The sequence below is a fragment of the Podarcis vaucheri genome (assembly GCF_965113315.1).
Source record: "Podarcis vaucheri genome assembly, chromosome: 7".
Classification (NCBI taxonomy): domain Eukaryota; kingdom Metazoa; phylum Chordata; class Lepidosauria; order Squamata; family Lacertidae; genus Podarcis; species Podarcis vaucheri.
The window spans coordinates 18,588,852-18,602,705 of NC_138765.1; the positions used below are offsets into that span (position 1 = coordinate 18,588,852).

At 48.0% G+C, this 13,854-nt stretch overlaps 1 protein-coding gene and 1 long non-coding RNA gene across 2 annotated transcripts; both read right to left on the reverse strand.

Annotated features, from left to right (window-relative positions):
• Positions 1–7,280: 7,280 nt before the first annotated feature.
• On the reverse strand, positions 7,281–8,467 carry LOC309537669. Its single transcript, XR_014221964.1, has 2 exons — positions 8,144–8,467; positions 7,281–8,105 (listed from the first exon to the last, which is right to left on the reverse strand). It is a non-coding gene; the product is annotated as an uncharacterized lncRNA (long non-coding RNA).
• Positions 8,468–8,477: 10 nt separating this feature from the next.
• Positions 8,478–13,238, reverse strand: LOC309537668 (chemerin-like receptor 1). Its single transcript, XM_082232561.1, has 2 exons — positions 13,025–13,238; positions 8,478–9,593 (listed from the first exon to the last, which is right to left on the reverse strand). The coding sequence occupies exon 2, from the start codon at positions 9,586–9,588 to the stop codon at positions 8,620–8,622; it is 969 nt and encodes a 322-aa protein (XP_082088687.1). The 5' UTR covers positions 9,589–9,593; positions 13,025–13,238; the 3' UTR covers positions 8,478–8,619.
• Positions 13,239–13,854: the final 616 nt, after the last annotated feature.

The following is a 13,854-nucleotide window of genomic DNA, read 5'->3' on the forward strand; positions in this document are numbered from 1 at the left end:
AAGGCTGTGGAAGTTTGCTGGGGGTGAGGGATGTGGCTGCATGCCTGCACAGCTGGAAGAGATTCCTTGGTACTGAATGATGGTTTTGTCACATCTCTTCTCCTGTGGACCCTGAGAGTGGCGCATCTTCTTTCTGCCAGCAGCAGCATTTTGGGACACAGCTTGGTGCCTATCCATCTCACCATCTCATCAGCGCCTTCGTTCTCTCCAGCTGTTGAAACGGCACACCATGAGACGAGACCATTGCAATTTATTTTGGTTTCCTGTAGCTCTCGCATCCCAACCCCCAGCAACTCACAGATGAAAATAGGCACGCTTAAATAACAAACCTTCCTTGTTTGCACACTTGTTTGCAGACCCTCTGGCCCATTGCTTATGGCTGGAGGCTCTACCCTGTCTGCTTCACAGAGAGGCAAAATAAGACCATTGACACATCTGCTTTAGTACTGTCTAAACTACAGAACCTAGGACTTGCCAATCAGAAGGTCGGTGGTTCAAATCCCCGCGATGGGGTGAGCTTCAGTTGCTCAGTCCCTGCTCCTGCCAACCTAGCAGTTCGAAAGCACGTCAAAATGCAAGCAGATAAATAGGTACTGCTCCAGCGGGAAGGTAAACGGCGTTTCCATGCGCTGCTATGGTTTGCCAGAAGCGGCTTAGTCATGCTGGCCACATGACCCGGAAGCTGTACGACGGCTCCCTCGGCCAATAAAGTGAGGTGAGCACCGCAACCCCAGAGTCGGTCACGACTGGACCTAATGGTCAGGGGTCCCTTTACCTTTACCTTACACTGGTACAGATACTGGCAGGGGCATTCCAGGGTTTCAGACCAGGGTCACTGGTGGAGGAACGGGGAGGTGGGGTGAGTGCACTGCCCTTGGCACCATCGGGGAGGGGGGGTACCATCACAGCTGCTCCCCGGATACACGCCAAACACACAACCCCCGTGCCAGGCATCCCGCCTCGTGGGCGGCGCCCCCAGGATGCAAACCACGCCCCCGCGTGCAGCGTGCCATGCCCCCAGGACACAAGCCACACCCCCGGGATGCGTGCCAGCTATGCCCCCGCCTGCTCTCCGGAGCATGCAGCTTTGCCACTGACTAGGGTCCCTGCCAGCTGTACCTGGAGATACTGGGGACTGAACCCGGGACATTCTGCATGCTGAACAGTTGCTCTAACACTCACCTTTACCACTAATGATTTAATCATTTACACTTGCCACACCGATTTCAAAACAATGGTGACATGCATTCCTCGTCACTCTGGGCAAAACTGTTCAGAGACAGTCGCTGCACATCTCACAGAACAATAGAACTGTATGACTAGGTGCAATGCAGGAATCACAAGGAAAGCACCCACAACAGAAGGCCAAGACTCAGCATTCAGACAAACGGCCCCCGGTTTTTCTCTTGCCTTCCTTTTATTAGCTGCTGAAATGGAGAGTACCCATTGGATAACATTCATACTTATCCCAGTGTATAACATCCATCCTTTTGCTTCTGCAAGTCTTAATTTCCCTGCAAATCCATCTGAAAGGTGCTTGGATGCGGGGGGCGAGGAGGATGAGGAGGGGGTTAGCTATGAGCCATCGCCTGCATCATTTGCGTTCAGCTTCCAGAAGGGCTAAAAGCGGCAGGAGATGATTGCCAATGTGAGCACAATAGTCTCTGCAACTGAGAGGGAGCAAACGCTCTCGAGCCATTGTTCCCAGAAAAACGACGACGATGACAAAAGGAAGCCAGGCGTTCTGAGTGCTGCCTGCGAGGGCTTGGCGAAGATGCTGGCATGCCGAGGAGGTGGTGAGCTCATGTGAAATGATGGACCTGCCCTTGCTTAGATTAACAGTGGGAGCACGTAGCTGCTTGAATTCACGGCGCCGCTGGGTTCGAAAGCCGACAGATCAAAAGGTCTCTGGGCCCTGAGGCTACTGCGTAGGCCTGGAACACCCTGGCGTACAAACTGTGTGGACCTCTTTGGTTTGCTGCCTGGTTTTCCACCAGTGACCATGTTGACCTGAAGTGGCTACTCCTTCTCACCCCTGGAAAAATCAATTTGGCCTTGTTGATTTGCAAGCAGAGTTTCCAAATGAACCCTTGCCTCCTTTTTCTGTACAAAAAGCCCATAAGCATTCTGGGGAAAGCTGCCCTTTGCCATCACCACATGTTTTAGGGAAGGACCAGGTACCCTCGGAGGCAGCGGAAGTGTAGTGGTTAGAGTGACAGCCTAGGACCTGCTATTCAGTCTCTGACAGTGGAGGTGGAACATAGTCAACTTGGCCAGCAGCCACTGATAGTCCAGCAACATATGGAGGGCCAATGTTTCCTCAGCCCTGATGTAGCTTCATGTCATTTACTCTGACTGCTCTTTTTCAACCCTCCTATCTGAGATCTTTTCAAGCAGCTGTAATGAGCAAAAGATCAGCTTCCTCTCGGATTCAAATTCCAAGGGACAATGAACACAGTGTTCTCTTCATCCTATCCCAATTACTCTCATCAAAACTTAAAATATATTTTTCAGTGCATTGGGCTTGAGATAGTTCCTAACTGCACTGTGTGCATTTATTGTCACCTTGTGACATCCGGTTTAACGATGTGTAACGCATGTGGTCTCCCCTCCTCCTTCCAATTTTTGTCAGTATAGCTCTGTGATAAGCAGGCAGAGTCTGGCAGTATGTATTATTTCTGTGTTTCATTAGGTTCCTTACCCATCCTTTACCGTTTGGGCCCCAGGGAGGGTTACAACAATAAAACATACAATTATACAGTGGTACCTCGGGTTAAGTACTTAATTCATTCTGGAGGTCCGTACTTAACCTGAAACTGTTCTTAACCTGAAGCACCACTTTAGTTAATGGGTCCTCCTGCTGCTGCCGCACCGCTGGAGCACAATTTCTGTTCTCATCCTGTAGCAAAGTTCTTAACCCAAGGTACTATTTCTGGGTTAGCGGAGTCTGTAACCTGAAGCATATGTAACCTGAAGTGTATGTAACCCGAGGTACCACTGTAATTGAAATTGAAATACTTTATTGTCACTTGTACAACTTGTATACAGTGAGATTACATGGCCACCCTCCCAGTCAGCTCTCTTAGTCTTAATTCCCCTTGTTTACTGATGCACATCCACCAAACCCGAAAGTTTATAGAAACTGTATTATAGAAACCAAATGAAACAGTTATAACCATGAAACAAGAAAAGGGTAAAATAAACCAGTGTTTTTCAACCTTTTTTGGGCAAAGGCACACTTGTTTCATGAAAAAAATCACGAGGCACATCACCACTGTCTGCGGAGAGGGAGATGTCAGAGCCCTGCTGCTCTCTATGGGGAATCGGATGAGAACGGACCGTCTGTCCGCTCTCATCCGATCCCATCCGATCTGATCCCCACCCAGGACGGATGGAAAATAGGGTGGACACAGTCCGGCACCCGCCTAGTGGGCGAAAATTTGACTTTTTTTTAAATCTTTCGAATTTTTCAAATTTTCCCATGGCACACCAGGCAACATTTCGTGGCACACTAGTGTGCCGCGGAACAGTGGTTGAAAAACACTGAAATAAACTATATTTTTTAAAAAACAGTTTTACACACACACACACACACACACACACACACACAGGCACTCTTTGAATATAGTTCCATATATATATTTTAAGAAGTTAAAATAGTGCCAATGCAGATGCAGACTGGGATAAAAAGTCTCCACTTAAAAGGCTTCCTGGAAGAGGAAGTTTGGAATAGATGCAGGAAAGACAACAGAGATGGTGCCTGTCTGTTATATATGTAGTGGGAGGGAGTTCCACAGGGTAGGTGTCACCATACTAAAGGCCCAATTCCTATATCATATGGAACAGACCTCGTGACGGGATGGTTACTGCACGCCCACGGGCCGGTCAGCCATGGGCCGGTCCACCGTCCCTCAGACCATGTGGTGGGCCGGACTATATTTTTTTGGGGGGAATGAACCAATTCCTATGCCCCACAAATAACCTAGAAATGCATTTTAAATAAAAGGGCGCATTCTACTCATGTAAAAACACACTGATTCCCGGACTGTCCGTGGGCCGGATTGAGAAGGCGATAGGGCCGCATTCTGGCCCACGGGCCTTAGGTTGCCTACCCCTGCTGTAGCCTCCGACGACACGAGGAGGAGGCACGGAGCTGGGGCCTGGCGGCTAGCAGGAAGGAAGGAGGGAGGCAGCCACAACAAGGGCAAAACGCAGGAGCTGAGGCAAGGCGAGAGGAACAGGCACCGCCCGGCCACCGCGCACCACGGAGGCAGGGGCTCTTCCTGGAAGTCCCTCTGATAGGTTGATCCGCACTGAATCCTCCTCGAAGGGGAGGACAAGCGAAGGAAGGCAGTGTCCCAAGCAGAACTGGATTCGGGGTGGGGGGCTGCCCCTCAATCAAGTAAATCAAGAAAAATAAGTGAGGTTCTGTCCCCCGCCCAAACATAAATGCGGGCTACACCCATGCTTTCTCCCCTCTTCTATTTATCATTTATTTTTTGGGCAGCTCTGGTCCTGCTGGAGGGTGGCTGGGAGGGAGGCGGCAGCTGGGACGCCCTACAGCCCCAGTGCCGCCCTTTCCTCCGCTACTGCAGCCCCATTAAGCACCTCTCTTCCGCTCGGGGAGAGTCGTGCGAGGAGGATGCAACAGGGTAGTTATGTGCCCTTCCAAACAGTCCGATTGGGTTGGTTTGCGGGGCGCACACCTGCCCTGTTGCGTCCTGATTCCAGCATCCCAAAGCGGCGCAGGCTTTGGATGCGGATTCCTTGCCCCGCCCGCGCCAGCCTCTGACTGCAGGGAGATCAGCAACAGAAGCCCTTTGATGCTCTTAGGTTCTTTGGACAGCTCAGTCCCTACGGTTTATAAGCGATGCATTCCAGGCGAGAAAGCGTCTTTTCTGGCAACGCTTGTGCAAATGTTCCGAAGAGCTGCTGCTTCTCCTGCAAGGCCACCTGTAAGCAGTTTCCACCTGTAAGCAGCTTGTATCTGAGTCCTGTAGGGGCCTTCTTTTTCACAGGTTAAGCTCTCTTCCTCTCCTGAGTTGCCAAGGGCAACGTTGGAGCCCAGAGAGTTGATGGTGAAGAAGTGTGGGGCATTGGCTCTGGAAGAGATCGAAGTGTCAGAGCTACCTTGGCAAAGGAAACACGGTAGCATCTGGCACAGGGAGTAGAAATCACTATCAAAGTTATGAAGTTCTACATTATGCAGTGCCAATTTCCTTCACTTGGAATGATTTTGCTAACCTGGAACAAAGACGCTGGAAAATAAGAGTTCTAAGGGACCTTGAAATTAAATTTATATTGGTCTAGGTTTTGAGTTACACAGAATTCTTTGTCACTAGCAGAACAGGAAGACAGCTGCTGAGAAGCTTTCCTATTGGGCAGTGAATATCAATATGTCCTATGCCTGGCTCCCACAAGTCCATTCAGGGCATGATCCAGTGCTTTGGAGTGGCCTTGATGTGACATGGCATGGTCCAGGGCAGCCTAACCTGGATCTGGGCCCCAAACTGATTCAGGGGCCTTGCACAGTTTAATTTGCGAAAACTGAAATTTGATATTTTGTCATGATCCCAGATTTGCAAGAGTCGAATTCCGCACATTTTTATTAGTAAGGCTACACCGTTGACCAGAAGGAATGGTAAATTGCCCACCATCGACACTGTTACACTCATGAAGTTGATTTGAGGAATGTTGGAGGGTTTGTGTGTGTTGCCCCCCTCCCCATGTCACAAAGGCCTGGCTGGCTTTAACTAGATGGTGAGCGTTTAGTGTCACTGGCCACAATGCTGGGTGCAGGGGGACCAGCCGCACTGGGCGCAACATCTGGGGGTTAGGGTTAGGGGGCGCAAATCCACGGGTTAGGGGGCGCAAATCCACAGGTTAGGGGGCGCAAATTACTTGCCTTGCCCCGGGTGCTGACAACCCACGCTACGCCACTGCTGTGGAAGACTCTTCCAGCAGAGATTTGGCAGACTACTGACTTGTGGGCACATCTTGAATACCTTTAATCAACAGACCTTTGCAACTGCTTAATTAGCCAGTCATTTGAACGATTTCCCGCACTGTTTATATGGTGTATTCTACTTCACGATGTGGTTGTACAGAAAGACTTCTCTACCTGAACGAACGACACGGAACCGGCAGAAGGGATATCTCCTTGATGTTTCTTCTTGCCTCTAGGTGGCAATATAAACCCAGGTCTGAAAGCAGGCACTCTGTACCTAGCCGGTGAGGTTGTATAATAGCAATTATGAGGAGATTAGGGCGTTTGCTGAGCTGGCATTTTCAGAGGATGTGTTATGATTACCTTGACATTTACAAAAGGGGCTGGAGGAATTAGGGAAGTCTGGGGTATAGGGAAGGGCATCTGGACTGTGCAGTGTCCTGCCCACCCCTGTCCATACACCTGGGTTTCCCCAGTCATTACCAAGATTTCAAAGGTAGAACACCTTTTTGGGTTTCCTAAAAAAAAAAAGCTCAACTCAACAACTTTTGGGGTTTCCTGGTTTTTACTTTTTGAAATATGGCAGCCCTACATGACCCCTGAATATTGGCCACCTTGACAGGGGCATTCTTGTGTTTAAAAAATTGCAAGATAAAGTGGAAATGTGAAGATCTTAATTTAAGACTGGGGGGGGGATGAGAAACTGAGAGAAACTGAAATGGGTAGATTCCTCCACCCAAAGTCCCTTCCCAGTCTAAAATTCTGTGATATTTTTTTTTTTAAATCTACTCTCAACCTCCAGCCAAAGTTCCAGAGTATAGCCCCAGATGATTTGGTGAGATGACAGAAATGCAGTTGAGCAAGCATTTCTTGCTAAACACATTGCCTTGCCATTTCCAAAGATATATCCTTGCATCCATGATGGGCCCTGCAGTGACCCAGGGCTTAGGCAGCAGGAAAATGCAGGTCAGGATCAAGCCTTATCAAAAGGAATGGAACTGCCCCATGAGACAGAATGCAGCTGAGTAGGAACTTTATGTGTGCAATAATTGAACCTTCTAAGAAAGACAGAGAAAAAGGAGGACAAATTAGGTTGATGGATAATATAATATATCTGTTCTTTGGAAAGAGACTGTCTAGACTGTGTATTGTTTATGAGGTAGTCCTGAAAGGATAGGAGAGTGACCTTTAGAGGATAGAAAGCTGTAACACACACCTCCCTGAGTACAGATGGCCGAGGGATAATGAAACCAGGTGGCGGCGGCGATGGGGACAGACAACTTCTTCAAAGGCAATTTTGCACGTGTTCACACTAAGCTGAAATTTCTAGAACGTCCTTTCTCTTCCATTTTATTCGCTGCTTATATCCTGCATTTTTGCTTTCCCCAGGGAAGCCCATAGCACAGGACAGCAAAACAGAAAACAACAACTCAATTAGCAGATCGGAATGGAAGTCAATATAACAGAATGCAGCAAATATCAAAATAGAAAACAAGCCAAAGTTAAATTCACATCAAATGCATCCTATTAAAGCCAAGAGTTAATTCAAATCCAATTTCAAAATTTACTGAAGTCCTATGACCAATTTGCAGATGATACCAAACTGGAAGCAGTAGCTAATGCTACAGAAGACAGAATTGGGATGCCAGACGACCTTAACAGATTGGAGAACTGGGCCAAAAGCAATGAAACAAATTTTAATAGATACAAATGTAAGGTTCTACACTTAGAAAGAAATAATCAGTTGCACCAATATAAAATGGGGTCACCTGGCCTGCTAGTAGTACATGTGAAAAGGATCTAGGGGTCTTAGTAGACTACAAGCTTGACGTGAGTCAACAGCATGATGCATCAGCAAAAAAGAAAAGAAAAGAAAAGAGGCTAATGTTCTTCTAGGCTGCATCAAGTATAGTGTCCAATTCAAGGGAAGTAATAGCACCACTCTATTCTGCTTTGGTCAGACCATACCTGGAGTCCTGTGACCAGGTCTGGGCAACACAATTTAAGATGGATATTGACAAGCTGCAAGGTGTGCAGAGGAGAGTGACCAAGATGATCAAGGGTCTGGAAACCAAGCCTTATGAGGAATGGTTGAGGGAGTTGGGTATGTTTAGCCTGGATGAGACTGGGTGGAAATATGATAGTCATCTTCAAATATCTTTGCCATTATTTTCTGGAGCAGAGGAGACCCAGGACACTTGGTGGCCCAAGGCAGACGCTCCCCACTCCTCAGTTCTAAATCAAGGTGCAAAGTTTCCAAGGCTAGTCAAGTTGCTTTGGCTCCAGAGGCAAAAAATAAAAAATCATCTCACCCCTCTCTGACAGAAAAATGCAATGTGATTAAACTAAATAACAGAGTTTTCATAACACCCAAATTCTGCCTCTGGAGGCAGCTGCCTTAGTTTGCCTACTGCTCTAGGTAGTGGTTGAAATTAGGTCCAGATACAGAGGAAAATGGGCAGTGTTTAGGTGGAGGCAAGAAGCCCACAGAGAGCTTCTCAAGAGCACACTTAAAGCCTAGATCCACAGGTATAGAATCAATGTCAGCTCTCCTGATCACCAGATCTCTTGTTACAGGCACTGCAACCTCCCATCTTTTCTGAAAGTAAAGTAGCCAGGGGACTTCATGGCAATGCCTTCCCTGTGAGAATGTCCCAACATTTCACTGCTTCTCAGACCTTCTGACTAAGGCTCCGTGATGCTTCTGCCCCAGCGGAAACTTCATCCTCTTCAGTCAGTGCTTTGCGGAAGAACCCCAAGAAAGAAGCCCGCCGATGGAGGCCTCTGCTTCGGACATACCCCACGAAGCCATACAGCATGGGGTTGACACAACTGTGGAGGTACGCCAGAGCATTCGACAGCTTGAGCCCAATCCCCCACATGTGCTTTTCTACTGACACGGTGCTGAGAAGTACGAAGATGTGGTGGGGGAGCCAGCAGACGAAGAAGAGCACCACGATGGTGGCCACCAAAGCGAAGGTGCGGTGGGAGCCCTCCCAGCGCCGTCCTCGGAGCTTGCAAATCAGAACCAAGTAGGCCACAGCGATGATGATGAAGGGCACCAGGAACGCTCCAAAGAACCTGCTCAGCCTTAGGGGCAGGTCTGTGGCTCTCTTGAGATCTCCCCGATAGACACAGTAGGGCAATCCATTTTTTATTTCAACATGGCGCACCACCAGATAAGGGATGCTGAAGGCGAGAGCTAGCATCCATGCCCCAGCGCATGCCAGGACTTGAAAGCGAGGGCCCTGGTGGTTGCGGGCCCAGACGGGCCTCGCGATCAACAGGCAGCGGTGTACGCTGATGACGGTGAGGACGAAGACGCTGGTGAAGACCGTGAGGTAGCGGGCAAAAGTGTGGAGCTTGCACAAGGCAAGGCCAAAGGGCCAGCTGGAGTACATGATCTCCTGCACAAGGGCAGGGATACGGCTGGCCGAGAAGAGGAGGTCTGCCACAGCCAGGTTGAGGTAGCAGGTGGAGGTGAAGGTTTTGCGTTTCTCCCGCTTCGCTACGGCCCACACCACCAGCCCGTTGCCGCTAACGCCCAGGATCAGAATGATGATGTTGGTTACTATGGCGATGTGGCGCATGGCGGCTTCCACCGGTGTGGTGTCAACCTGGTCAGCTGAGGAGGAGTTCATGATGTCTGCAGAAAGGAAACAGGCCATATTTAGTGTCTTTCTTCCCGCCCTAAATCTCACGCCTTGGATTATTGGCAGTACGCTAAAAAATACTGACTTAACACCTGTCGGGGGCCGCCATATTGCTGTGGTACCAGTTAGTGCAGAGCCCTTAAATATGCTATCAGTGGGAATGAGTGGGACCTCTAAGAATAGTTGTTGTGTGGAGTGTGTGCCCTTGTTCAGTGTTCCAGCCAGCCGGCCATTCCTTCTCTCAAGATATTCCATTCCTCTCCTTCCAGCTCCCCTCTCCCTACAATAGACATTCAGCATTCTGTGATCACTGAGCATCTTCAGTCTTTATTGGCTGGTCTTGGATTTTGATTTCTTTCTTAGGCTTTTCTCATCTATCTATCTATCTATCTATCTATCTATCTATCTATCTATCTATCTAGTATCTATCACAGTGGTACCTTGGTTGTCCAACGTAATCCGTTCCAGAAGACCATTTAACTTCTGAAACGTTCTACAATTGAGGCGCAAAGGGCAGTCTGCAAAGTCATTGGAATGAATGAATGAATGAATAAATAAATAAATAAATAGCGGAAGCCGTTCGACTTCTGAGGCGCATTCGAAAACAGAATCAATTTCTTCCGGGTTTTGGGTGCTTGAAAACCCTAACGTTTACTTCCGAGATGCTTGAAAACCGAGGTACCACTGTATTTTACGTGTGCCAACTGAGAGTTGTATCCAACTAAGTTTTATTCAGAGCAGACCCATTGAAATGAATAGCCCCAAGTTAGGCATGACTAGGGATGGAAGGATATACAAAATTTGGCATTTTTTGTTTCTTATTTTTCCGGTTTTAAATTTGGTTCTCCACATTTCTGCAGCAATTATAAAAATGACAATTTCCGAGCATTGTAGTGCAATTTTCTCTTAATAAACACATTTTTTTAATGTCATTTTGACTGACGTACACTTTTTTTTTGGGGGGGGGGTAGGAAAATGTGTTAGGAGAATTTGCCTGAGAACTGTAGGCCTACATTCAATCCCACTTCTACAATGCAAGGCGCACACCCTGTAATGAAGCAAACCGCTGAAACAATACTAATTGCTTCTTAGAACTACTGCTTATAAGTAAGTCCTCCTGAATTCAATGAGGTATGTTGGGTGAGGAATGTCAGAACATTCGCGTATAAGAACATAAGATGAGCTTGCTGGATGAGCCTGTCATTGTCCATGAAGTCCAGCATTCTGCTCTCACAATGGTCAACTAGGTGCCTGTGGGAACCAGCAAACAGGAACTGAAAACAAGAGCGTTCTCCAATCCCGCAGCTTCTAACAACTGGCCTAAGGAATAACTCTCGATATGGCAGTGATAACCTGGTTTAATCTCTAGGCTGAGCATCTGTGAGGACTCACCATGCCTGGGCTACTCATATGAAATCACAATGCAAGCAGAACTATCTATACGCTTCCAATATCACAATCTGCGTCTGCAACAACTTCTTGATGTGATTTTCTCTTTGGGCTGCCAAGCTTGACTGTGTCTTGCTCCCCCGAGGCCCTCCTTCACCCCATGCCTGGAGCATCACACATTCTGGAAGTTGTGAAAACAGCGACAACACTGAGCTCAGAAGAGACCACAACTTCCCCTTTGTGGGCTGAGACAGCAGCTTCCCCCATCGTCTGAAAAGCCAGAGGAGCTGGTCCAAAACGAGTCCTTGAGTAAAAGTTTGTGGTGACACATCCAATGTTGGCGCAGAACCAAAAATGCCTTGTGCAGTTTTGCGACCATTCCCTCTTTTTAAACAACAACAACAATTTTACATGCTGTGACTGGTTAGTTGTTTATTTCCTTGACATCTGATGGGAGGGCGTTCCACAGGGTGGGTGCCACTACCGAGGAGTCCCTCTGCCTGGTTTCCTGTAACCTCACTTCTCACGGTGATGGAACCCCCAGAAGGCCCTCAGAGCTGGACCTCAGTGTCCAGGTGGAGCGATGGGGTGGAGATGCTCCTTCAGGTATACATTAATGGGGGTGGGCGGGGAGGAATTTCACTTGAAAATTATTGAAAAGAGAGGTAGATTCTCCCGGTATGCCCCATGGAGGACCTTAAGGTCCATAAATAGCAACACCCTAGTGGTCCCGGGCCCTAAGGAAGTTAGATTGGCTTCAACCAGAGCCAGGGCCTTTTCAACACTGGCTCTGGCCTGGTGGAACGCTCTGACTCATGAGACCAGGGCCCTGCGGGATATGATTTCTTTCCGCAGGGCCTGTAAGACAGAGTTGTTCTGCCTGGCCTTTGGCTTGGAGCCAATTTGATTCCCTCCCCCTCTTTCTTTTTCCTTTCTCCTCCTGTGATTAGGCTGTATTTTGACATTTTAATATTTTACTGTTTCAATATTTTAATGTTGTATTTTAATCTTGTTTTTAAGTTGTATTCATTCAACTTGTTTTTATTATTGCTTGTTAGCCGTCCTGAGCCTGGCCTTGGGAGGGTATGAATAAAAAATTATTATTATTAATTATTATTATTCTGATGAAATTCAGTCAGCAAATCAACCATTTTATTTGCACACCACCTTTCCAAAGTTAAAACTATGCCCAGGGTGATTATCAGGGCACAGGCTACCAGGCAAGATGGAGAAGCAGACAGGGCAGGCAAACTGAGTGGGAAAGTCTGCGACCTACTTGACCGGAAAGGCTGTATCTTCTCAGGAGAAGAGACCTCTCTTTCCTTCTCGACAGGTTCGAAGCCTCTGCTTAACAATTGTTGAGGCACCAATTCTGTGGGGTGTGGGTGCTGCTTGATAAACAGCCCCCCCCCAAAAGCCACTTGTGATGCCGCGCTACACAGAACCAGAGCCTCCTGTCTAGCAGCTGTTAAGCAAGAGGATCCAATCCTGCGTGGTGCCACACACCCTTGTTTTCACAGAACCATAGAATTGTACAGGTGACTGGGACACCTGCGAGTCATCTGGTCCAACCCCCTGCAGTTGGGAAAATGAGACTCTAAGAGGAACTGAACTGGACCGATGAAATGGGTTAACAAGTCAAGCACACAGTGTCTCTCAATGGCTGATGAGATGCCTCTGGGAAGCCCACAAGCAGGTAATGAGGATCAGGATCTGTGATCCACATAATTAATTATCAGTGTGCCAGGCCTTTGGGGAAATAACCCACGATGGAGCTCAACTGCCAACAAAGAGGCAGTTTAAAAAGAGTTGCTCACTTTAAGCATATTGATTCCTCCCATCCTGGTCCCTCTGTGGTTGCAAAATAGGTTTTTCAGGTATCTGAAAGACTGCAAAAGCCTTCCGCACCTCCTTGATCAGGAGCCACAGGGGAGGAGAAATGAATTACGGGGGCAACAACAGCTCTCTCCTCCCGCCTTCAAGTTGAAAAAAAAGGAAAAGAAAGCCCACGACAGGCCACAGGTCCTGCACATACCTTGGCTCTCTATGTGCAGATTCCAAATGCCTTCAGGACAAGCTGGTTCTTAGCCAGGGATGTATTCAATGGCCGCCGCCTCTCCAGCGAGTTATATCAATACAAGGAGGGAGACAGCAAAAGCTCGGTTGCAACAAAGACTGAAGTACACAACAGTTTGTTCCTCCCTTTGCACAACCCGGACAGTGATGCAACAAATGGGGCAGAGAAATCAGTAGCTGTGACATCTGAGTGCTCAGTTCCCAGGAGACTCTTAGGAACAAAGGAATGTGCCTTATACCATGCCAGACCATTGGCTCGTCCAGGCCAGCGTGGTTTACACTGACTGGCAGAGGCTCTGCAGGGTTCCAGGCAGATTCTGGGGATTGAATACATGCAAGTCAGAGGCTCTGCCACTGAGCTATGGCCTTTCCCTCCTGCAGGGAAAGCATGGAGCAACGATCAGAGAGAGCACAGGCAGTTATCTGTTATTGAGTTCCAAGTACTGGAAGCAGGGTGGTGGTCATGCAGTCATGTCTACAGCGAGTTGCAAGACCTCAACAGCCACAACACATTTCATTTTTATTGAACTGAGAACCAAACCACGTGTGACGCACATGGCATAATTCTGCCCTCAAGCACAGCCCTTCCCTACAAACTCCCCGCAATTTGCATTGGGTGAACCAATGCGAGGAATTGCATTGAAATACTTGGGTGGGTGGGTGTTGTTTTATTTGGGGTGTGGGGGGGGGTTGCTTCAAATTGTTTTTAAATGTTATGTGCTAATTTGGATATTTGTATTTCTTATATTGATTCCTCCCATCCTGGTCCCTCTGTGGTTGCAAAATAGG

Excerpts from the sequence above, each read along its gene's own strand:
- LOC309537668 (XM_082232561.1), bottom strand. The coding sequence starts at position 9,588 with ATGAACTCCTCCTCAGCTGACCAGGTTGACACCACACCGGTGGAAGCC.